This window comes from Drosophila mojavensis, unplaced genomic scaffold (genome assembly GCF_018153725.1).
Source record: "Drosophila mojavensis isolate 15081-1352.22 unplaced genomic scaffold, ASM1815372v1 contig_36, whole genome shotgun sequence".
Lineage (NCBI taxonomy): Eukaryota > Metazoa > Arthropoda > Insecta > Diptera > Drosophilidae > Drosophila > Drosophila mojavensis.
Genome location: NW_025318858.1, coordinates 7,206,893 through 7,231,278, shown reverse-complemented (window position 1 = coordinate 7,231,278; position 24,386 = coordinate 7,206,893). Strand labels below are relative to the sequence as shown.

Sequence of the window (24,386 nt, the reverse complement as noted above, 5' to 3'; positions counted from 1 at the left end):
TGTAATGTATTCTAGCCTAAGATGTGAACCTTATATTATTATATGTAGTTTACAGGGCACTGGAAAAATAGAAAAGTTGTCATGCTATTGCGGTCTGCATAAAATATAATTTGTTTTGCTAATAAGTACAAAATTATGCAGGTCAAAAATGCATATAGAAGCCGATTTTAATATTATATATATTATATGAGTTTACGGATTTTAAGACGTTGCCTTCTGTGAATTAAAAGTTCACGGATTGAATTGAACATGCTGAAAAGTGACAAACTGACATGAAAAACAACATGTTTATTACAAGATGATAAGACATGTAGGTGATTTTATTTTATTTGATATGTGAAATTGAAAAATTGTATAAAAGGCAAGATTGTATATCATATTAACCTTAACTGGAATTTTTTCTTTCGTTGAATTACATTGAATTTAGAATTTGTAATTTGTTCGTTTCATGTTTTTGGTATATCAGCACTTATAAAATATATTTATAAAAATTAATTGCTATGCTGGAAATGTAAAATCCACTACCCTAAAGCCTTTGAGTACATGTTAGCCAAATGACATAAATAATTAATATTATAATAATATTGTCTTTGATTCAACATACACAAAAACAAAACATAAATGAATGTTCTTTTTTATCTTAATATAAATAAATAATTAAGTTATACACATATTAATTAAAATATTTTTTTTAGAGCAAAACGAACAAATTTAAATCAAGGAAAAAGTGGTATATAATAAAAACACAAACAATAGACACCAGCTATGTGAACGTAAAAAATATACAAAACTAATTAAGACTCTAACTTAGTTGCTAACAAATTTCCTATCGTTTGTTCAGTTTACGCCACAGGGTGATTATGGTTAATAGATGCATTACACCAATTACAATGCCCATTAGCATAATGCAATCGGACATATGCACATCGGAGATCATCATGTACTTGAGAAACACTTTGGGACTACGAAAATGACAATACATAACATTCTCGGGGCATTCGAGAAACGGGCGATCCATACCATAAATCGCATTCAAAGCGCCATGGAAACCGGCACGGAAATAGCTCAAATGCCACATCCAACGGAACATGGGCGTTATATCTATGTAACGCGTACAGAAACCAAAAACGGAGAACAGCACCGCCAATATTGGACCCAAGAAGACGGCAAGCTGTGATGCAAAATTCATGTTTCATTCAAAATTATTTGATTACAAAAGAATATTCAATATAATTTACCTTTGTTGGCAGCGTGGCACCCACAAAGAAACCCCAAGCCTGTGCACTGAGGCTCGCCATAATGGCTAGTAACATAAAGTAGTGAATCCGGAACGAGTCCACGCTATCGTTATCCGTTAGCCGTACACTGATTACAATGTACAAAGCGGTGCAGAGACTCTAGAAGATTGAAATTTCGAAATAAATTAAAATTACAATTAAACAATATACATAATAAAAATATCGCATAAATATTGTGTTTCCCATTTATAAATTCTTGATTATTATAGCATTTAACTGTAATTAAAATGTCAGATTCGAACGAACAACTTACCTGAAAAGGTATTTCAAAAGAAACCAGCGACAAAAAGTAGGGTCCCAGCTTGTACCAGCGATTAAAGTGTTCCCTGGTCAGCATATTAATCTCCAGCGGTACTGCAAGAAGATGAAATTACAATTCTTGGTTATTTTTAAATTCTATTTTCATTTAGGCAGTTACAAAAACGAGAAATTCTCTGGCACTGAATGTAGGCTGCATGCGTCAATGCGATTACGTGTTTGTAGGCCAGGTCACTGAACCGAAATCAATATATAAAATGTATCCAGTTTTACAAATGGTGCGACAAAATAAATATATAAATAATATATACTTTCGTATATATTCAAATCGGGTTATGAATTCTAGTCTATCTAGAGTATTCTCCTTGAAATTAGACTTATTAGTAAACTAATAAATATTCATTTAATAAATATGATTTAGTGAAGTATAATAAATCAGGAAAGATATTTGATATATATTATATACTGGTACTGGAAAATAGAAAATCAAAGTTTTAGAGCTCATATAAATATATATTTAAATAAATATGACAGCAAATACAATAAATTGACATAGTTTATCTAACTATATAACATAGAAGTAAGGCAAGTCTCTTTACACTCACAACATGAAAATCTTATAGAGCTATTTAGGTTGTCATGTATCATGTTAACATTTTTATAGTATGATCGGGTCGATCCCATCAATCAGCATAGAGCTGAAAGTAAAACTCTTTCTCTGTTGACAAGCATGAAAGACTCTAATATCAATTCTATCCATCTTCTAAAGAGACAAAGGCCTTTGTATTGTTTTTTCTTGTGGCAATTTCATTATATATTATACATAGATGATTTGTGTATTATTTCTACTAGATTTTTGCATACTCACAGGTCAATACCACTGCCATTTTACCGGTGTAGACCAAAAGCAGCGTGGAGCCATATAGGTAAACGTAGTTGCCCAGCACTGAGCTGGCGTTGCTGCCCACATTCATGTAGAGGTAACCGAATATGACGCCAATGAAGATATGTGAAATGATTCGGGCCAGCAATAGAAACTGCAAATAAATGTTAGCAAGCATATGAGCATATTTTAGCTATATCTGCTTATATATCTACATATACATGTATGTATATAACTACATATTTATTTAACATGCTGCAAGAGCTGCAGCTAAGCATTTGCCGCCATTGGCACCAGCGCACGGTTACATTAACTATGTGAAGGTCAGCATCGCTTTTCAGTTTCAGTTTTTTGTTATTTTTTGTTTTTCTTTCAAGATATGGCAACAGTTGAGTGACCAGCAGCACACCCAATAGAATTAAGTTGTGCATATGTATTTACTTCACATACATACATACATATGTATTCTCTAATGCTTAAGCCTGTACATGTGTGAGCAGAAATCGATTGCCAAATCAACTGAAGCTAAAACTTGTAATTGTAGAATGGTTAGACATTTTCTTTAGAGGTAGACAAAATTTTAAATACTATAAATTTATTTAAAAATTGTTTTAGACTTTTACTAATGAGTACTCAAATCTCAAATATACATATAAACCTCCAAGCAATCATTTCATTTGCATAATAAATATATTTTACTTTTGATTTTTAAAATTAAAATCTAAAGATTTTATTATTTTTTATTTAATTTTTGTTGTTGGTTTTTTTATTATTTAATTTTTAAAATTTTGACTATTATATGAAACTTGTAGCCCACAGTGCTTATAGATTTTCGTTGGCTGGTCGTCTGGTGAAGTGGGCGTTGTTAAACACTTTATCGAACTTGTACGTAAACAAACGTTGCAAAAATATAAAATTACTGTGCATAGCGAGTGCATAAAATCATACTGAGCTTTATTGAAAAAGCAATGTAAATTGTAGTAAATTGCCAAAACTACATGAGCTGATAGCATAGTCAAAGTCAGAGTGAAGTTGCCCTACACAGCGCCGTTGACCTTGCTGATGTTATTAACAAGTTATTTATTTATGCTTCGTATACCCTGTTCTGTGTTGTTGTTATTGTTGTTGTTGTTGTTTTACTTACATAATTGCGTCTGGCACAGATGAGTATGCGCTGCATGAGCAGCAAATATTGCATGAGGAACGACGCGGAGATAATATCATTATTTTGATTCGATGTCAACGTCATCTGGTTGGCAAGCCCCATGTTTTCAGTTGCCTTGGCTAGCGGCTGCTCGAGTGACTCTGCTGGTGCGTTAAGTGCCTTGATCTCCTCTAGATCCAGCTCTTGCTGTGCCGGTTCCACATAGCTGTATCGTGTGAATTGCGCCGAATCAATTCTAGACAGTTCTTGGTCCGAGGCACTCAGTTTCTTGCTTCCCAATGAATCTGAAATGGATATGGTTGACATTTAAATATGAGTGATGAATACTACTTTAAGATACCTCGACTCATAGCAGAAACAGAGTCTGAGCAGCGAATTGTATAAGATATGTGAGAGAACCAATGTGGAAAATGAGTTAGGCTGAGTTGTTTTTTGGGATAGGTGAGGATAGTTGATTGAACAAAGAGTCATTATTTGTCTTAAATTAATAGAAACAACAGAGGCTTTAGATAATCTATTCAAAAGTAATGTCGAATATGTTAATATGGTATTTTTATTATAATATATTAATTACCGTATACATACCTTTCATAGCTGTTACAATTTGTGGTGAATTTTCATTCTTGGTGTACTTCTCTTGATTGGCATCGACGTAATACTTTTTGTTCGCTGCCTCTATCAGATCGTTTAGATCGCACTGATGTTCCCCAACGGCTACCTCTAGCACTATTTGAAAATGAATATAATTTAGTCATTGTACATTGATAGAAATGATCTTATACTCACAATAGTCGGCTGGATTGTGATAACTGGGGCACACGAGCTGCTGTTCGGCAAGAAACGGCACCAAGGCTGGAATTGTGCCCTGGTACATACAATGGCCATCTACAACCGCATATAGCTTATCGAACATTTCGAATATCAATGCACTGGGCTGATGGATCGTGCACACAATAGTATGTCCCTGGGAGGCAAGTTTCTTTAGCAGCGATACACAAGAGCTACAGGACGAGCTGTCCAGTCCACTAAAAGGAAGAGAGAAACAGTTTCAAAAGTTACTATAAATATAGATAATAATAATCAAGTTGTAAAACTATTCTAGTATTCTAGTAATAGAATTGTGTATGTGTGTTAGGACATTTTAAATATAGAATATGTTATAATAAATACATACATTACATACTAATCGTATCAAATTCCCTACGAATTATAGGAAAATTACGATTATATATAGACTTAATCCTGTTGACATAACTAAAGACTAAAAGCCTCGCATGAAAAGCAGATCTTTAATAATGATAATCAAGGCTAAATTAACTGAGCTGTTGTTGCTAATCAAGAATATATATATTATATAGCCTCAACTACGACTGACTGTTGTATATATTTCGAAAAGAGAATATAAAAACCATAACAAGGAAGGGGAAAATGTAATCTGGGAAAATTTCAGGGTGCCTTTGATATATGAACTAATTATATATTGTTTATATTATTAATGAAATAGTTTTCTATATGCGTTTTTGTTCCGCAAATACAAAACTGAATTTCATTAACTTTTGTAGTATTCAAGCTATTTTTAATTAATTGTTGACAGTCAACAGATTACAATTCTTTATATAAGTTAGGAACAGTCTAAAATATAATGTATGAAGCAAATACTAACGCAAACATATATAGATAGGACATATTCATTTAATTCTCTTTTAATACCATTTAAGCAATTAAAAACATATTTTGATAATATTGTCATAAATGATTATTCACTATGGGATCATTAGACTGTGGCTGCTCAATTGCCAATCATTTTACCTAATGCTCGGTAAAACCAGAAAGTGTCATTATTACTTTTTAGATAATTATAAAAGTAAAATTCAACATCTGAATACTCTATAGAGAAGCAGTTTATGGGAACTGCTAAGATGAACTCTACAATCTCTCTGTAAACGAAACTTAAATAATCATATTTAATTTAAGGGTGGATAAAATGGGTAAAAACAATTTTCATAGAATGAATATACATATAACGTAATAGTAGAAATCGGATCTAGATTTATTGCAATTCCAAGAAATATTCAACTTATCATTTAAATACACTTACACTTACACTTTCCACATATTAATGAGACAACGATACGTGAGACAAATAATAGTTAGCTTGCTTATTAGTCACCATAATTACTCCTTAGTTAATTATGTGATCTGTATATACTCACGTTGTCGGCTCGTCCAAATATAGCACCGGCGGATTGCTTATCAATTCCAGGGCAATAGCAAGTCTTTTCTTCTGTCCTCCAGACAGTTTTCCCGTGTGGACATTGTAGCGATGCTCTAGACCCAACAGCGATAAGATGTGCTTTATCTAAGGGAAATAGACAAAGGAGAGCAAAGTAAAGCTAAGCATGAACATGTTGCATGTACAGAGTATGGAAATTTTTATATTCTTGTCCTGGAACAGGTCTAACTGTCTGTCCATATCTTTACAGCTATTTCCACTCATTTTTCCATACCCATATTAAGTAGTTTGGATATATCCTGGTCAGTCACTACCGTCGCTTACTTATATAGTCGGACAGGGTCCTGCTAAATTATGAAATTTCACATCACTTACCGTATTTAGTTTATGTTCTTTTGACACTTTGAAGCCAAGTTTCAAGTGTGCCGCCATCATCATTATCTCGCCGACCAATAGTTGCGGGCGCAACAGATCATCTTGATGGATGTAGCACGAGAGTCGGCGAAATTTGTCAGATATTGTGCTCATCGATTTGCCATTGACGCGTATATTACCCGTGGCCCCAGTGGCGCTAGAGAATGGAAAATAGGAAACCAGTTGAAAATACATATGGGTCCGATCTCATTTACGCTTCGCACAATAATAATAATTAACACATATGTATATGTATGTGGTACATTCACAATCAAGCGCAGTGTCGCTGTTTCAAGTTCATAGTTTAATGACCGATAAGCGACAATGGTAAAGTGAGTAATAATTACAAAAATTAAAAAAAAAAAAAGAAGCTTAACACCCTTTACCCTTCACACACGCTTCTACCTACATACACTTGTTTTTCAACTCATATTTCATATGCGACTTTTTATTGTATATGCTAGGTAGACATAATTTGGATTTCTGTCGTTGTTTTGCGTTATGCTATTTCTACACTTTTGCATAAATCATCAAATATACATATATCAGCTTTTATATATGAATATAAATATCTTTAATACTCGTTCATGAAGCTTGTATAGAAAATAATAAATAATAATTTACTGTTGAACTTCCCAACAGATCCACGGATTAGCACTGCCTTAGAGCTGGGATTACAGCACTTTCTAGTTATTATTTACATAGATATATTAAAGTAGGAATCCTGAACGAGTATTGGGCAGTCAGTAAATTACGCAAATTTTAAAGAGGGTATCAATCAATTTGACTATAGAAATATATTAATTTTAGAATTTATTTTCTAATTTATATCTCTTCTGCAATTAGAATTTAAATGAAATATATGTACATTCATTTTGCGATTAATCCAATTTCCTGTTTTAAATATATATCTTAGACAGTTCTGAAGCTAATGCCCACTAAGTAAAAGTTGAGATCATTAGCTGATTGTTTTAATTAACGACAAATGCACAGCTACGTTTCTATTATTTCTACGTTTTAAATTGTCAGATACAGCACAGATTGCCTAAAGCAAACTCGTGTCGCGTATGCTAAAATTAATAACGACAAAATGAATGAAAAAAGAACACATATATTACATATGCATTATGCAACAACATTAGCAAATCACTAAAGAGTCCATACTAGTGAGGGCGCACTGTATATTTAAAGTGACAACTCAAACAAGGAACTGTCAATGAGATTAATAAGATCGGACAATAACAATTGTATGAAACTCATATAAAGAAAAAAATAAATATATATATATATATATATAATAGAAAATCTAACAAATATATTTGTTATAGGCATTACATCAATAGCAAATAGAATATTGCAAAAGAGTCCCATAATATAAATACTACATACGAATTGATGATTGCTGGACTTCGTCTGAGTCTCGGTTGCTCATTGATCGACGCATGCGAATGAAATGCGTTCGTTGATAGTGTTTTCCTTCGCAGCTGACAGTTCCGACATCGATTAGAATTGTGACCCTAAACGCGTTTTTAGTTTCTACTTGACTTCAGCTTTCGACTTTTCCAGTCCATTGCCGACGCACATAGCTTAGCTTAGCTCATACTATACATATATATATATAATATAAGCATATACTTCCATGTCAGTGCATGACTCAGATGTTTCGTTTGCAATCACTTTCAATGCTTCTTATGTAATACTTAATTATGCGACTCTATGTACTGTGAGAACCACGTGTATCAAGCGCGCATGCATAACATCGATTACTCCTATCTCAAGATCTTTGCGTTCTACGTAGTTCAAGTGGAAGGTTAAAAACTATATAAATGTGATTTTTAGTAATGAAAATAGACTGAGCTTTAATTCCAGCTAAAGAGAAGTAGCGAAAGTAAAGAAAATTCAACATACTAAATTCTACGCTTAAATAGAAAGCTGAATGAAATATATTAAAGGCTTATATAGCATATATAGCTGATAAAATAAGCTAATTTCAAACTGAGGCCTAACGATCGTTTCGTTTGCATTCATCCGTTTGTTTGGATAAAAGGCTGAATATAATCAAGTATATATGGATGTGGAAGCTATTATCTTCATTTTGAAGCGAGTCAAATGCTTCGATTCGCGATTATTGAAACGCAAGGGAATATTTTGATTTCACCCCATACATACACCCTACACACCTCTAATTTTCCAACAATATATAAAAACTTACCAAAATCCTGACATAACATTGAGCAAAGTGCTCTTTCCGGCACCAGATGGACCCATTATGGCCGTCAGCTCACCAGATCGAAAGTTGCCCTGTAGACCGTGCAGGATTTCCTTGGTAACTGAAGAATTGATCAATTCATAAACTCTATGATGAATTCATTCCATTTTGTATTTGATAACTTACTAAATTTGCGTTCTGCAAAAGAAAACTTTCGCACTTCGTAGCGAATATCTGAGAACTCAATGTCCACGGGTTCGCATTGGCCAAAATGATTGTGTGGATCGTTAAAATTGTTGTTTACTTTTGCGGCAGCTGAAGCTGAAGCTGAAGATGATTCATCAATTGACGTCGCCGATCCAGTTGCCAATGTGCAACAGTTCATGCTTAGACAGGGATTATTCCCCTTAGTTTGCCCAGCATAATGCTCCCCCTGGCTGTCCACGGTGCAGGAGCTGTTGCTGCTGGAATCGGTGCCGCCGCCTCCACAGCAGGCGGCATCGGCAGCCTTGATATCTGGCAAGAGTGTCATTGTAGGTGTCCACTGCGGAACGAGGTTCCAATTCCACCTGATATTAGTTGGGTCTTAGCTGAAGCCCTAAAATAAACAAAGGCGCCAAACAAGTCAGTAAGCAGCTGCGACTTTCATCAAAACAACTTAATTAGCTAATATTTACTTTCACTTAGCATAATCCAATATCATTAGCTGCTTGCTTCTAATTATTGTCAGTTCTGTCATCATGATATGCATATGTAAGTTAACATGGTTATTATACATCGATAATTGGGCGATATCATTTATTTATATATAAGAATACTTTATATATTTATCTATTTGGTTGTTGATTTGTGATATACCATGTTATAGTATTATACATTAATTTACAACATTATTATATTTTAGTATATAATATACACATATACTCATATATGAATGTATATTAAAGTTCAGGGATCAAAAAATAAATTACCAAAAAACAAAAAGTATTTAATAAAGGGGTTTAGGTCATAAGAATTAAGTTCTTTGTTCAGGTAAAAAATTGCGCATATACTAAATTAAAGCCTTTTTGATGTATGTATGTCTGAAATAGACTTTGTCTCAAAATGGGGTTAGAAAAGTTAAAATATATATTCTTACTAGGTTTAAATTCGGCTTTAGTGCGTCATAATTCGTAGCCAGGTTGATAAAGCTGCTTTATGATAATGATATATATATTTAAATAGCTTTTTTATTTTACTTTGTGGAAGTTTTGCGAAAATTAAACAAAAAAATATTTGTATTTTTAATGCAGTTTTAACGGGGTTTATATGCATTCAGCATGGATGTATTCTTATTCTTGAATTGTTTGCATTTAAAAATGTTTAACAACGTTTGCACGTTTCATTTTAGAGTTTTAGACCTTGAGTTTATTTCAAAAACTGTGTCAAACATACAACACTTTTTACATAAACAGCATGTGTGTTTATATACTATTTAACATTAAGTTCGCAGGGCGAACATCAAGCACGCTAATGTGTATGTATAGCTATAGAATAGGCCTTACCTTCAACAGCAATTTTCTTTTTGTCGAAATTTTTTCGTTAACAGCGGAAGTAGTATCTTTAAGAGATATTATGTACTTATACTGTTTTATGAAAAAAAAAAAACAAACAAAACACCCAAATCTAAACTTGCTTCACGCTAACAAACAATAAACGAATTTCCCACATTGTATTTTAATTAGATAGAAAAGAAAATTAAGTAATTATACTATGTATATATAGCTGTGAGTCTTTTAATACCCTGCGCTCATTGAAAATGCGAATTCAGGGTATAATAATTTAGTCAAAATGTATGTAACACGTAGTTGGAGGATCGACAGACCCATGTATAAATATTTTTGAATATATTTGTATAGATTCTAACTCATCCTTTTACTCATTATCGATACTGCTATCAGGAAATCTCATAGTTGAGTAATTGAGTGGACTAATGCACTCTTCCATATGTAACTGTTACAAGACACATTTGATAATACATATTACTTATAACGTTTCTTGTCATTTTAATTGGAATTCAGATATATCCAAACAATAATTATACTATAAAGGATAGTCCACATTGCTTATTTCAAAAACAAAAAAATAATAATAATTTGCTTTTCCGCTGAAAATCTTGACAGAAAGTCATTATTACGTCGCCGCGTAACGGAGTGAATTGCTTTACGCTTGAACAATTTTTGAAAATATTGCCAAAGTCAAAGTTGTATAACCCAAGCACTGAAGGTTTCACTTAAGATTTTCATTTATGTATTTTTTATTTTCATCCGTCAGACAGACACTTAATCTAACTCACTGAATTTGCAATAATCAAGTGTATATACAACGTGAATGGAAAACAAAACCAGTTTGAAATGCGCGCCAAAAGGCGAATCAGAGCCATGTCAGGTAAACAAACTAAATGTCATTTGTTGCCGAGGCATTTGGCCAGACCAACCACATGGCCGAACCGACTTCAATATCATTGCTAAATGGCGACTCTAAAAAAATATGCGAAAATTTACTTTGTTAACATTGAATTAGCCTTCCATGAAAAGCAGGCTAACCATTGACACCCAGCTCGTGCGAGGGTCTAAACCCCATACATGCTTCCGAAAGAAGTCCGTGAACATCGCAACCAGTTAATCCTTATATCACACGTGAGAATTTTAAGTAGGATTATATTACAAGTTTTACTTTCAATCAAGAGTGTTTGAGTATTAAGTTCACAGTTTAAAAATAGATCAAAATTTATTTAACAAATCAATATTTCACCACGCCCCAATAGATAGACTATATAATGTATAGGCCTATCTGAAACTCAACTGTCGGAAGTGAATCCAATGTAAAATATAATAATTGTAAATTCAAATGTGAAAATGAAAGATATGTATAGTGACTAAACAAAGGCCAATTAGAAAATCCATATGTATTAATATATCAAAATATCAATCATTCATAATCAAGAAGAACATTCTACAAAGCCAATATACTCCCTTTACTTTGTGAGCAAGCATATAAACTTAACATTGACGTAGATAGCATCGCACCAACGCATATTTAATAGATATTTAGTCATGAAATTTACCCTACATATACAAGTACACCAATACGAGCACTCACACACAAATACACGTTCACTTACACTCAAGCGCGCACTAACACAAATCAACTTAGATTATGAGTTTCTGTTACACGATTAACACCTACTGTAAATGTGTTTTTTTTTTTTTTTTTTTTTTTTTTTTTTATGCGGAGAAGTACGACTCTGCGTATGCCAATAAAGATTAAGTTTTAATCACAGTTTTTCTTTTAGAGAATACGAATAATATTCCATATTACAATCAAAAAGGTAGAAGCTAAAAATTTATGGGCAAAGGTACTAAAATGACTGTAAAATACTCCATCCACATGGGCGTATCTTAAGCGTGGGTGTATGTGCATATTGACCATAAGCTATAAATTGCAGGGTATGTTCACAAAATAATGGGAAAATTCTCACATATTCATCAACATTAGGAGTGGCAAACATTTAACCAAACTTTGTACTCATTTAAACGCTGTTTTTCTTCTTTTTGTGCGATTGCCGCTTTAAATTCGTATATATGTACATATAAACATACAAATGTATGCATATGTAAATATACATTTATATAAGAATTGCGAATTGTTGCAGATTTGAGTACATATCGAGTGCAGTTTTTGAAATAGTCATTAATTGAATCAACGGCAATTGAACTTGTTCGCTGTGTCGTGAGGTCGTCTATATAGTCATATATATGTATGTGCACAGATACATACGTCGTAGTATTATCCGTGTTTGTCCGTATTCATTTTTGTTTAAGGTCTTCAACATTCAACATCATTGCAAAATTTTAAAGAGCTTCATAAATCGTTTATATTGTAAGTGTTTCAACAACATTCATATGTATATGCCTACGTAAGTCTATAATTTTAGGGTATTCGCATGAGCATCGCACATTTAATAGCAACATTGTGAGTGCCTTTTTTTTTAATATATAAAAAAAAAAATACATTTTAATTTAACAAGGGAACAATATTACGTATTTGAACTCTCGAATCACTCTTGCGATAAAGAAACGTAGCCTCGCAAGGTCAGCACGGGGCGATTGACTTAGAAAAAATGCTGTAAGCAAACATTTTATGTCGGAATCAGGAATCAGGGCCATGGGTAAAATGTGTAAATATTGTTTTATGTATGTATTTACTTACACATCTAATGTAAATATGTGTATGTATATACAAGTTTTGTTTCAAGTTTTGCGGCGTAAAGCGGAACAATAAAAAAATAGCGCAATTAGCCGGTTTTTCGCTGCTTTATTTTAAGCCTTACAAAATGTGCTAAACAAAAATTGTAAAGTACCAAATGCTGCCAAAGATGGCGGTGAATAAAGGGAGATGAAAGTACAAACACACACATTCATAGGCATTTTTAAAGCCAGATCAAAAGCCAAGTATAATTAGCAAATCTTTTCCTATTAAAGGCCCAAAACCCGACTTTACAAAGTTTAAAAATACCATTAAAACAATTTCACATTCAGAGAAAAATATTCTCTTGAGCTTTGAGTTCGTTGTGAAAGAGGAAAGACAAACAAAAATCTGAATGTTGGTTCTCCAGCGAACATGTTTACTACTAGCCGATGCTACGTCGCATTATCAGACAGAGACAAAAGATAAACAGACAGAGAGACGCTACTGGCCTACTTTTCAGTTCTATTGCTGTTGATGCGCTACGTCACAGCAGATTATTTACAACATACATATGCATATATTTCTATGTATGTATGTAACAGAAGGGGAAAAGAATCCAAAACAGAAACGAAATCTTCTGCCAAAGAACTTTTGACTAATATAAAAATATGCAGAGGCTATTGCACTTATTTATTATCTTTCTCTCGTTCTTTCTCTCCCTCTCTCTCTCTCTCTCTCTCACTGTGTCTCTGAGCATAAGCGTCCAAAAAAAAAAAGCCACTGCTCGCTCGTTCACTCTCTCGCACTCTCTCACATAATTATATGCCACACATTCAGCATTAGAGCGACCAGGGTAACACGAACCTGTTAACCGTTGTTACCGGCATTCGATTCTATGCCGTTTCTTTACACTTCTTTCATTCGTCGTCTGTAACTGCGCTGCACTTCTTAGGTGTATTTCGGTTTTGGTTGTTACTACGTTCATAAGACTAAGACGATGAAACTAATATTATTTACGTAACTTAATTCAAGACCACGCTAATCTATCGATACATGTACGTTCATACATATGTATGCTCTACGTATGCAAAATAGGTAAGAAGGGCAAGATTATTTTGCTCAAGTAAATGAAACAGACAACCTCATTAATCCATGATTAAAGTGATAAGTCGAAAATAAAATTATTACATTTTATTTCTTTTTTTAATAACTCACATCATTTTCTTTAGTATATAAACACATTTGAATGTCATATGCCAGGAGCATTTTATGAAGATCAGACAATGAATGCCGAAGTTACTCACGAATGCACTTCCCGTAACGGGTGCTGAGCAAGAATATACATATTGTGTGTGCCTTATGGTAGACGTGACTGCGTTTTATGTATGTGTGTGCTATTGTGCGTGTGTGTGCGTTTTTTTGCTTTTACACTCGGCACTCAAAGTTAAGGAGCATATTGATAGCTGTTGTTTGCTTGTCCCTGAATAATATTTAATTAGTACATTGAAGTATATTAAATATACATATATAGTTATATATAAATTAAATATATTGAAGAATATATTTGTATGAAACATATACAATATTTTTAAAATCCAATTAAAACAAAAACAATTGCCACAGACCTCAAGAATAAATGCTGTGTACACCAGCATGCGCTGGTTACAGGGTATATCACAGTGTCACCGTTTGGCCTAGATAAGTCTGTCTGATTGCTGTGTATGCACATACGTACATATTTGCAAACACACACAGACACACACACATACTTGTGTATAAAAAGGTAAATTTTCGAAAATACTTATTTATGCATGTAAGGACAAATTGCAGAGTTTCGTTTTTATTTATATAAGGGCTTGCACACTGAACACGCGATCACAGAATTTGTATAATTTGTTATTGAACTCCACAGACTTTTGTAATTTTGAGCGGCAATTCTATTGTTAGTTTATTGTCAGCGATTTTTGCTGTTCGTGATGGCAAAAAAAATCCCTGTCTATGAATATGATATGAATTTATATACATACATACATAGAAACATTCACATATGTATACATATGTATATATAATTCACATTTAGAATTGAAGAAGAAACGCCTTTGAACAAAATCGTTTTTCATTTTGTGAAACAAATGCAATTGTTGTCATTCGTTATCGCTTTCTGCGCTTTATGGCTCTTTCTTCATTGAACTTATGCAGATCGACGACGCGTAAATGAATTTTAATTGTGTGCTATTCACTATTTGTACATTATTTACTTCTTTGCTTTTCACTTTGGCGCGTCTCCGTCCGTTAAATGCGCGTTCCACATGAGCCGCTTGCTGCCGTTGAACTAAAGAACTCGCTCCCAGTGGCTTATTATTATAGTACTCCAGCTAAGTCAGTCCAGATGCTCGCTCAGCTGTGTACAGTGGAACTCACTAAAAATAAACAAAAGCCATTGCTGTATATGCATAAGAGTTTTAGCTAACGATTTCAACAAAAAACATAATTATACAAGCATATTCAGTTGCTATCTTTAATATCTTTGGAGCTTTCCGCATGAGCATATAACTTAATAATGTAAAAGTTTTAAAATAATGAAGCCAATTTCATACACAATTATTTCAATGTGCAACGAGAGCGATCGAAAGCTTTGCCTCGCTCTCTGTGTTATTTATTGTTCGCTCATTTGTTCTCCCTCGTGCCGGCTTTTGTAACGCTTACGTTATTTCACTTACGTGACTGCGAAGCGGTTACGTTATGTGAAAATCAAATTTTGTACTGTTTAATGTCGCTGCGGTAATATTTACTCTGTTGCACTGACTTTGGTAACATTTTTGAAAAACAAAGATGTGTGATATGCAGTACAATATTTGATATATATATATATGTAATATGTATTCTTTATTTAAATTGTTGGCTGGAAGATGACCAGCCAGCCAAGAAGTTTTGTTTGATTGCCAAAAATTGAGAAATGTCAGAAGCTAAGCTCAGTTTTTTTTTAAAGTTTAAAAATGTAATTTCTTTGTTAATATATAAAAAAATCTATACATTCATAATTGCTAGCACTCTGAAACGGTAATTTTCTCCATTTCTGGGTATTTTATGACGCTAATATATTATTACGTTTTTACCACTATAAGAGAGCTATTAAGTTATTTATACATTTTTAGTGCTTTTCCCTACAGATTTTTTCACTTTGATCAATTTCTTGCTCATGGAAGACCTTTTATTAAAATTATCCGCAATAATTAGGGTCACCACAACATCCATTAAGAATATTTCAGAATGAATTCGATTGAAACTCTCGAAAAGCAATATCAACTTGTCTTGATATATTTTGAGGTTGACATAAATTGTATATGTTCTGGGTGTAAGGCAAATCGTAAAAGTTAACTATAATTTATTCAAATATGTATAAGCTGTGAAACATTTCGCATAAATTAAATGGATGCATATATCGTTGGAGTTGAGCAAATGAATGATTCATGACGCTGCAAAAAATGACAAATGCTCTCAGAGCTAATTATATAATTAGTTTATTGTTTGTCAGTTATGTAGTTATTTGTAATTAAACTCATTTTTTACAGCTTTAAATGACTTAACTAAAACACATTTTTTCGTCTGTTTGAAAAACAGTTGTGTATCACATGTCAGACCTGTTTTCCTATGTTTATTTTCACACCAGTTAGTTGACCTGAAAATTGTTTAAATAATTGCAAAATTTATGCAAAGTAATAATATTTACAAATAATACAAAATTATGCAGGTCAGCCGTAGACTTACGAAATTTAATGATTAACTCTAAAGGAATGCTTTTCATGAGAGAGTCACGAAGGCTTCTTATAAAAGAAATTCAATAATTCAATTCTTAACTGAATTACGTATGCAGTAGGAGAAATGTTACTTTGTCCCTACCTCTGGGTTATTGTACGACAAAAGAATGTTAAGTGCTCAGCTCTTTTAATTGTAGTTAAGGTTCTTTGCAAAGCATATCAGCTATATTTCATCTGTTGTATGCTAAATTGGGGGCTTTGGCATCTGCCAAAAGGGAATCTTAAAAAAAAAAAAAAAAAAAAAAAAAAAAAAAAAAAAAAAACACTCGGGAATAATTTATTATTATCATTATTCGGAATTTAAAAAGAAATGACTATCCCATTAAAGATTAAATGGCAGCTGATACATACGGATCTTTCTTAAAAAATGTAATCAAAGTCCGTTTAAAGTTACTTGATGAGAAAAATCTTGAATAATGAAACATATGAGTCAGTCAGTATTAAAACGTACATAGATCTTTCAGTTTCAGTTTAGATCGTTTCAGTTATTTTCTATCCCGCAATTAGACAGAAATGATGCGAATAACCAGTTTTTCGCTTAAATGGTGTTGACCATTTAATAGTTCAGCAGTTAAAATCAGGGTTCTTATTAACGCACATTAAAATGCCCTAAAATTTGGTATCCCGAATATATATACAATGTATAGAATGTCTACAATGATATAAATTTGGCCAATTTTAGTTAACGTTGACTTTACGCTTGCTCGATTATGAAAAACACTGTACTTAAGTGTGCAGTTATATATATATTATATAAACGTGCTAATTAAAATAATAATAATCATAGAGGGCACGTTTTCCTCTCTTTTTTAAGTGTCGGACTTCTAATACTCTTGCCGGATATAAAATACAGACAGTAATTTGAATTTTTTTAAATTGAGCTTCTGCTGAGATTGAAAGATAAAGGACAAAAGAGTCAAGTGTAACCCTTATCTATTATTCGGGTTCCCTGAGTCAAGTACAACCCTTATCTATGATTCGAAATAACATGTGTAGAAAAAAAAATGTATTTTTAATAATTTGTTGTACAGACATCAAGGCTAATTCGACTTAAATCGCCCATTTCTAGATTATCTATAGCAAAACTTTCAGTTTCATCTACACATGACAAATAGAATTAGAAATTATTGTAGTTCTATATAGAACTTAGGCTGATAAGCCTTGAACATATAGCAAATGCGTGACAAGTTTCTACACGATGCTTTACAAGCATTTCTGTATTTGCGGGCGTATGTAATATAGTTTATACTAAGTAAGCTAGAGGTCAATGGGTTCGGTGAACATGGGCATAACACTAAATTGTAGTCAATAATAATATGTTTGGGAGAAGATATCGTAAAGCTTAACGACCTAAAAGACAGAAGTTCAACAGAAAACTAACAGGAGCACTGCAATCGGATCTGCCCGACTACTTAATACTTGTTTATTGTACAAAAGCAGCTAAATTAGTTTTTTTTTTAGTTTGCCTCTCTTCAATGAAATATTGTATAGCTCACAGATCAATATGAAGATCAAGTTAACGGTAATCTAGATGATATACCATATAATGATTTCAGTCACTAAGAAGGCTATATACATATAAATATATTATTTTTTGGCACACTACTTGAAAATATGCTCCCTAGCAACAAATCTAAATTATCCACTTCACACTGTGGGATCGAGCATTACATGTTGCCCGATCAAAAATTTCATTTGTATATTGTTTCTCACTTGAATTCGCAACAAAATAAAATCGCATTATAAAAAAATCCACTTGGTACGCGAATCGGTTTTAAATGAGTTACATGCAAATTCATAATGTCAGCCATATCAATCGAGCAGCTCAGCCGGCATTTGATCACTAATTAATCCATATGACGTGAGGTATTGAAGCTCGGACAATTGATATGCAGCCTGCAAATGCATGGTAGCCAGCCTAAAAAGAAAGGCGAGTCGCAACTGTGTGTAGACAACAACAACAAATAAATAAACACTTGACGAGAGATCAAGACTCATGAATGGAATAAAATACAAACTGAGTACTGAACGGCTTTTCGCCCTGACTCAGAATTAGTTATATGACGAATGAAACGAAGATCGTGCGAGAAAGCTTTCAGTAAACTGTTCGCTGTAATCCACAGACAGCTAACATATATTACAGATATATTTACATATATTACACAAGTGAATCGTAACTCGCTTTGGACCGATTCAATTGAAGCATACTATAAAAATTTGGCAAAAAGCGCATTCAAAATAATTTTCTAAATTTTAATAAATTTATAATATCTAAATATTATATACAGAAAACAAATTAAAAATTCCAACCTTATTTAAATTTATAACAAAATTTCTGTTTGTAACCTTCGATATTTTTCATTCATAACTTACTTAAAATACTAAATACAAATTAGTTTTCACTGTAATATATAACTTTAATTATTTGAATTATATTCAAGTCTGTAGAAATATATAGATTTTATATAGATTTTAAAACGTGACTTTCGTTGGCCCATAACCAAGTGGCGGCGACAAATCACGCCGCACCGGAAACCAAGAAACCTTTGACGTAAATCAGATTCTAATAGTTTTCGGCATGCGAGACACGATCGAAACCATCCCGGATTACCGAATAAGCAATGCTCTGTTTAATACCCAAAAAATACGCAAGCGCGCAGGTATACATATATATAGACACACACACACACACACAACGCATACATGCACGTTCATATTTGTATGTATGCATATAAAGCAGTTATTTCTATTCTACGCTCACGACTTCAAAGTTCAATTAAGACCTCTGAATGGGATCGGCATTATCACATAAACTTGACCAATATTATCCAATTGAAAATATAGTAGAAGGGGCAAATACCCTTCCTCTGCGATCTGCGCCCTCCTCTGCCTAAGCGCTAACCCACATGATAAACACCAATCCGTTGGCAATTGTAAAATTCAAACCGTTTGATCAAATCGCAATTGCGACGCTTTCAGTGGGCGAACTTATAATGAGGGGATTATACGACCGATAATCATATACAATGCAGCAATAATAAAAAAACAAACAACAACCAAAAAGAGCTATATACAATGAGCTATATACAATGAGTTGCCTTATATCTAATTAACAAAAGCAACACACAAAAAAAAAAGTGTGCCGATTGTCTCTATATCTACTCGAAGAACCTTCAGACGTCTTTCCTATCAATTAGTTTGGCTCCAATTGATACTCTTACTCTTAATCTTTGCAAAGTTGGCAGTAGAAATATAATAATATTATATATATAAATAGATATACATATACTTAACATTTCAAAGAGTTTAACGTTTAAAGAGGTGAAAGAGGCTTGAGGCTTGATCAACATTTATGCAGACATGCACTACGCCTAGCTTCACCAAATACGTGCCTGAAAAATGATTTCACCCCAATTAGTCATTTTCAGTTAATTAATAGCTATTGATTTTCTTGCTTCGCTCACGGTTCACATTAGCTTAATAACTTTCGGATTGATCATGGGGGTAGCCCAAGTGAAACGCCCCCATTCGAAGTTCCCATTGGGTTATCGGAACGATGTTGATTTATTATTTCCTATGGGCATTGCCTATAAAGCTTAATCATTTCACGCAATTGAACAAACATGAAATCTTGATGACAAGCGATTAAATAAATATAAATATACATGTGATAATATCTAATAACAGCTGATGTCTTAAAAATAAAAATAATATCTTATTATTCGTCAGAATTAAAGTAATTTAATAATTTCGTACATACATGTTCCTTTAATCATTTGAATCAAGTATTTTTTCAATTTGCTTTAAACTCAATGAGAAATGCTTTTATTTAATTTAATCTTAACCAATGATCAATGTATCACTTACACCATACCACTTTTACTACAACAGCTCTGACTCAGACCGCCGCATTAAACAATGAAATTCAGCTTATTTTAAAGAATATAGCGTTCTATATATATATATGCACATATATATATTTAGATATATACACTTATATCAGTTCGAATAAGACGTAAAAAATGTGAAAACCGCTTGCAACGGCGCTATAAATATAACTAAACAGAAAACATAAACGAAAACAGAACGCGCAACAATGGCAGAGGGTGAAAACAGAAAGGTGGTTGAAAGTACGCACACTTAATTTTTGCGCCAATATTGAAATTTTCAAATGTCAATCCCATATACTTTTGCGTAAGTTGGCAGCGTCATCACTAACAGTTGTGGTGGACGGCGATTGGTAATGAAATAATATTGTGATGATTCAAAGAGCTAATTTATGTTCTATTATCTGACATAATTAAAGCACATTGTTCGTAAATTACTACCAAAACAAAACTTAAAGTAAAATAAATGGTTTTAATAGAAATTCATCGATAAGCCGTACATATTAACATTCAATTTATCGATAGGTTGTCTATCGACAATTTAGTGTTTTGTTGATAAACTAAAAACAACGTGATGAAGATCTCACGATTTAAAAAGTCTCACAAAACTCTTGCATTTTTTGCAACGCACTTTGATTACCGTGAACCGTATCAGGTGCTTATTGACGCTACGTTCTGTCAGGCTGCTTTGCAGGTAAGTTGCGTAGGTGCGCTCAAACAGAAACGGAAATTATACATTTTCTCAACTTTTAGCACAAGATCGGAATAGATGAACAAATTAAAAAATATTTTCAATGTAATGTGAAACTTTTAACTACGCAATGCGTCATACTCGAAGCCGAGGCAGTAGGAGCTCCATTGTTGGGCGCCTTATCGATTGTCAAGCAGTTCTATGTGCACAAATGCGGGCACGAAGGCAAACCTGTTGCAGCTGCGCAGTGTCTTAAATCGATGGTAGGATAGCGTATTTCCAAGTCGAGTCAACCACTTTTCACAATTTAAATTGCAGACGAAGGACAATCGCTACATAGTTGCAACACAGGATCGTCTGCTACAGGCAAGTCTTCGTAAAGTGCCCGGACGTTGCCTTCTCTACCTGCACAAAGCGACGCCAGTGCTGGAGGCGCCCTCGGATGCGTCCAAGAAATGGGTCCAAAAGAAAGCCAAGAAATTGATGCTGGGCCAACACGAACAGAAGATCGAATATATGAAAGAGAAACAGGGCTTAAAGCCAGCTGAGCCCGTTAAGCCGAAAAAAGTCAAGGGACCAAAGAATCCAAATCCGCTTTCATGTAAAAAGAGCAAAAAAGCGAATAAGCCCAGCCTCCAGCAAGTAGAACAGACAACACAGCTGAAGACCAAAAGAAAACGCATCAAAATTCCAGAGCACGTCAAAGCAGCACTTGGATCAAAATAAACTTCTTTATCTAATTTACATTTGCTTCTTTATAGATAAGTAAAGGTTTCTTATCAAAATACGATCTCATAGCTTGCCGTCTCGAATTTTCATCAAGGTCTTCTCGGTCATGAACTGGGCCAAAATTTTGGTGAGCGTGGCATTGCGACCGCAATAGGCCATCGCATTAACCGGAAACAGACCACACCAAGTTAGATCCATTTTGTTGGCGATGGCCACCGCAAAGAGCTCTCCACAGCGTTCCGCCGTTAGGCGCTTCTGATTGGCTGTGCTATCGCCTACCTTTTCACCTTTGTTGCCCGTGAATGCCTCCATCAAAAAGTCTGTGGCGATGGGACCAGGGGCAAATATGGTTACATCCAACTTTCGCTGTTCCAACTTCAGTGAAGTAAAATAGGCATTGAGGGCATGTTTGGCGGCACAGTAGGTTGCAGAGAAGGGCACCGGGCTGAAGCCAGCTATGCTCGAAGTGGCTGCAATGTGACCGCGTCCGCCATTCTGTTCCAGGAAGTAGCGCACAACCAGGCGGGATAGATGCACCACAGCAAACACGTCCAGCTCGAATAGGTCACGATCCACCTGGATGTCAATGTCTACCCAGTTGGCGCGCTGTGAGCGACCCGCGTTGTTCACCAGGACATCGAGTCGCTCGAAATGATTGAGCACGGTATAGAGATGAGCTTGATGCTTGTCCAGTTGCAACATATCCATTTGAAGAATCAACACATCCTTCTGAGCCAATAGGCCACGCGCCGCAGCCAAGCATTCGGTCTGCACCTGCTCCAGCTGTTCAAGACGGCGCGCACTGAGCACTAGGCGTACGCCATGGCGTGCCAAGCTAATCGCCAAGGCGCGGCCAATGCCGCTTGAGGCACCTGTTATCCAAACCACCTGTCCGCGCATTGTGGATATCGAGTTTCCAAAACGAGATTTGTACCATAATGCCACATTACAGTCCAGTATTATCCAGAGCAAAACGTATACGAAATAGTAGAGAATTAGCAAAATGAATAAAAATTCAATGAAAGACATATTATGAACTGTAACGTAACACATGCAACGTCACATCTGCACTCTAAACGTAAACTTTCCTTTTGTAGTCTGATAATACATCAGCTGACTTGTCTGTGGATCATCGATATTTAATAGGAAGGAAGCGTGATGCGTGATGAGCTAAATATCGGAAGTTATATTTGGAATTATTTAGAGCAAGTATGGAAATGCTAAAAATTTATGACAAAATATATGATCAAATTGATTAAACCATAGTACGTATAAAATGATCGTAAGTATTCTTCATTGAATTTACATAATATTTATATAAAAGTAGGCGTAAATTACTAAGTTAGACAATTCTTAATTTTTGTATATTTCTCTTAGTTTAAAGTATTATTTATATATAAATTTTTTTGCAGTTTTCAGAGCCAAGATTGTGTTAACAGTAAATCCTTTGTAATTTTGCATTAATTAATCACGTTTGCATCACACTATTCAGATCCCCACAGATCTTATCGATCTCCGCATAGCCCGCTTGCTCTAGGCTCATAATCGCATTCGCTAGACCCACCGTTTCTCGCATTGAGTGCGCCTTCACCCAGATCCGCCCATTGACGCCCACGGCGATCTCAAAGGGCAGCTCGTCTGTGAGGGCTGCGAGGGCTGGGCAGCTCTCGCGCAGCAACAGACGGGCCAGGTTTAAGCTGCATTTGAAAAAGAATCCGTCTTGTAAAACACCTAGTTTGCCGCGTTTGCCATTCGAATTCACGCACACTAACTCCGGCTCAATGTCTGCATTGGCGTTGAGAACGCGGGCGTAAAGCAGATCACCAGGATTCAGATCAGGCCGATTCTTTTTAGTGGCTGCCTCAAAGGCCAGGTAGGAAATTGCAGCCGTGTCCGCTGAGCCAATATCCACGCGGTATATATCGCCCACTCTGGCTTTCACTATGCCAATAATGAGATCTCCTCTCGCTGGCACATAACGCCGCTGATAGTTGTCCACCCAAAATGTGTTTGGATCTTTGTGCCGGAGTGGTCCCGCCTTGCTGGCTACAACTTTATCGTCCAATCTTCTTAGTCCTGGGCCTAGAATGACTCGTTTGTTTTTCGCTGCGTCTTCCACAACCCGAACACGCTCGCCGGGCATAATAACACTTGTATTTTCAGACATACTATGTTTAGCAATAATAATAAAGATCCAAAACAATGCCGGCCGCGTGCTCTACAGATTGTTGATTTAATATCGATAAAGCAATATCGATGTTGCTGCTGCAACACAAACAGTGCTGGAAAGTGCTAGCACATCGCCGATGGATAACGTATTATATTATTTATAAAATTATTATTATGGTTTCTTAGTTATTTTTATAAAGAATTTGAAATATTCTGTGTCTCCCAAAGGTTGAACCAGATTTAAAGTGAATGGAAGCCACATGTGGATGCCATTACGGCTAACCTTCGCACAAGGTCAATCATATATCCCTACCGGCCGCCAGCTTACCGACGAAAAATTCCACTCGCAGCACCTTGCCTGGAGTACGTATACGCAATCATAGCGGCAATTTAGATTCCACA

At 34.6% G+C, this 24,386-nt stretch overlaps 4 protein-coding genes across 5 annotated transcripts; 1 reads left to right on the top strand and 3 right to left on the bottom strand.

Annotated features, from left to right (window-relative positions):
• Positions 1-710: 710 nt before the first annotated feature.
• LOC6576239 (ATP-binding cassette sub-family G member 1) lies at positions 711-20,518 on the bottom strand. Of its 2 annotated transcripts, none has more exons than XM_044009018.1 (12): positions 20,376-20,518; positions 8,647-9,058; positions 8,464-8,581; positions 6,213-6,408; positions 5,818-5,963; positions 4,391-4,629; positions 4,190-4,330; positions 3,584-3,888; positions 2,425-2,593; positions 1,552-1,652; positions 1,239-1,397; positions 711-1,171 (listed from the first exon to the last, which is right to left on the bottom strand). In XM_044009018.1, exons 2-12 carry the CDS (start codon positions 8,990-8,992, stop codon positions 827-829), a joined length of 2,265 nt encoding a protein of 754 aa, XP_043864953.1. In that variant the 5' UTR covers positions 8,993-9,058; positions 20,376-20,518; the 3' UTR covers positions 711-826. The 2 variants fall into 2 exon arrangements, with proteins under 2 accessions (XP_043864953.1, XP_043864952.1); XM_044009017.1 differs by lacking the exon at positions 20,376-20,518 and adding an exon at positions 14,949-15,053.
• Positions 20,519-20,915: 397 nt separating this feature from the next.
• LOC6587081 (rRNA-processing protein UTP23 homolog) lies at positions 20,916-21,830 on the top strand. Its single transcript, XM_044009020.1, has 3 exons — positions 20,916-21,089; positions 21,149-21,349; positions 21,405-21,830. Exons 1-3 carry the CDS (start codon positions 20,970-20,972, stop codon positions 21,810-21,812), a joined length of 729 nt encoding a protein of 242 aa, XP_043864955.1. The 5' UTR covers positions 20,916-20,969; the 3' UTR covers positions 21,813-21,830.
• Positions 21,775-22,927, bottom strand: LOC26527997 (dehydrogenase/reductase SDR family member 7). The gene has a single exon (XM_015165056.3). The coding sequence runs from the start codon at positions 22,866-22,868 to the stop codon at positions 21,879-21,881; it is 990 nt and encodes a 329-aa protein (XP_015020542.2). The 5' UTR covers positions 22,869-22,927; the 3' UTR covers positions 21,775-21,878.
• Positions 22,928-23,085: 158 nt separating this feature from the next.
• LOC6576238 (exosome complex component RRP40) lies at positions 23,086-24,062 on the bottom strand. The gene has a single exon (XM_002002194.4). The coding sequence runs from the start codon at positions 23,980-23,982 to the stop codon at positions 23,284-23,286; it is 699 nt and encodes a 232-aa protein (XP_002002230.1). The 5' UTR covers positions 23,983-24,062; the 3' UTR covers positions 23,086-23,283.
• Between the last annotated feature and the right edge of the window lie 324 nt (positions 24,063-24,386).

Excerpts from the sequence above, each read along its gene's own strand:
- LOC6576238 (XM_002002194.4), bottom strand. The coding sequence starts at position 23,982 with ATGTCTGAAAATACAAGTGTTATTATGCCCGGCGAGCGTGTTCGGGTT.
- LOC6576239 (XM_044009018.1), bottom strand. The coding sequence starts at position 8,992 with ATGACACTCTTGCCAGATATCAAGGCTGCCGATGCCGCCTGCTGTGGA. Across the intron at positions 5,964-6,212 it reads AAGAACATAAACTAAATACG|ATAAAGCACATCTTATCGCT; the intron begins GTAAGTGATGTG and ends TATTTCCCTTAG. Across the intron at positions 1,172-1,238 it reads GTGCCACGCTGCCAACAAAG|CTTGCCGTCTTCTTGGGTCC; the intron begins GTAAATTATATT and ends TTTGCATCACAG.
- LOC6587081 (XM_044009020.1), top strand. The coding sequence starts at position 20,970 with ATGAAGATCTCACGATTTAAAAAGTCTCACAAAACTCTTGCATTTTTT. Across the intron at positions 21,090-21,148 it reads TCTGTCAGGCTGCTTTGCAG|CACAAGATCGGAATAGATGA; the intron begins GTAAGTTGCGTA and ends CTCAACTTTTAG. Across the intron at positions 21,350-21,404 it reads CGCAGTGTCTTAAATCGATG|ACGAAGGACAATCGCTACAT; the intron begins GTAGGATAGCGT and ends TTTAAATTGCAG.
- LOC26527997 (XM_015165056.3), bottom strand. The coding sequence starts at position 22,868 with ATGTGTTACGTTACAGTTCATAATATGTCTTTCATTGAATTTTTATTC.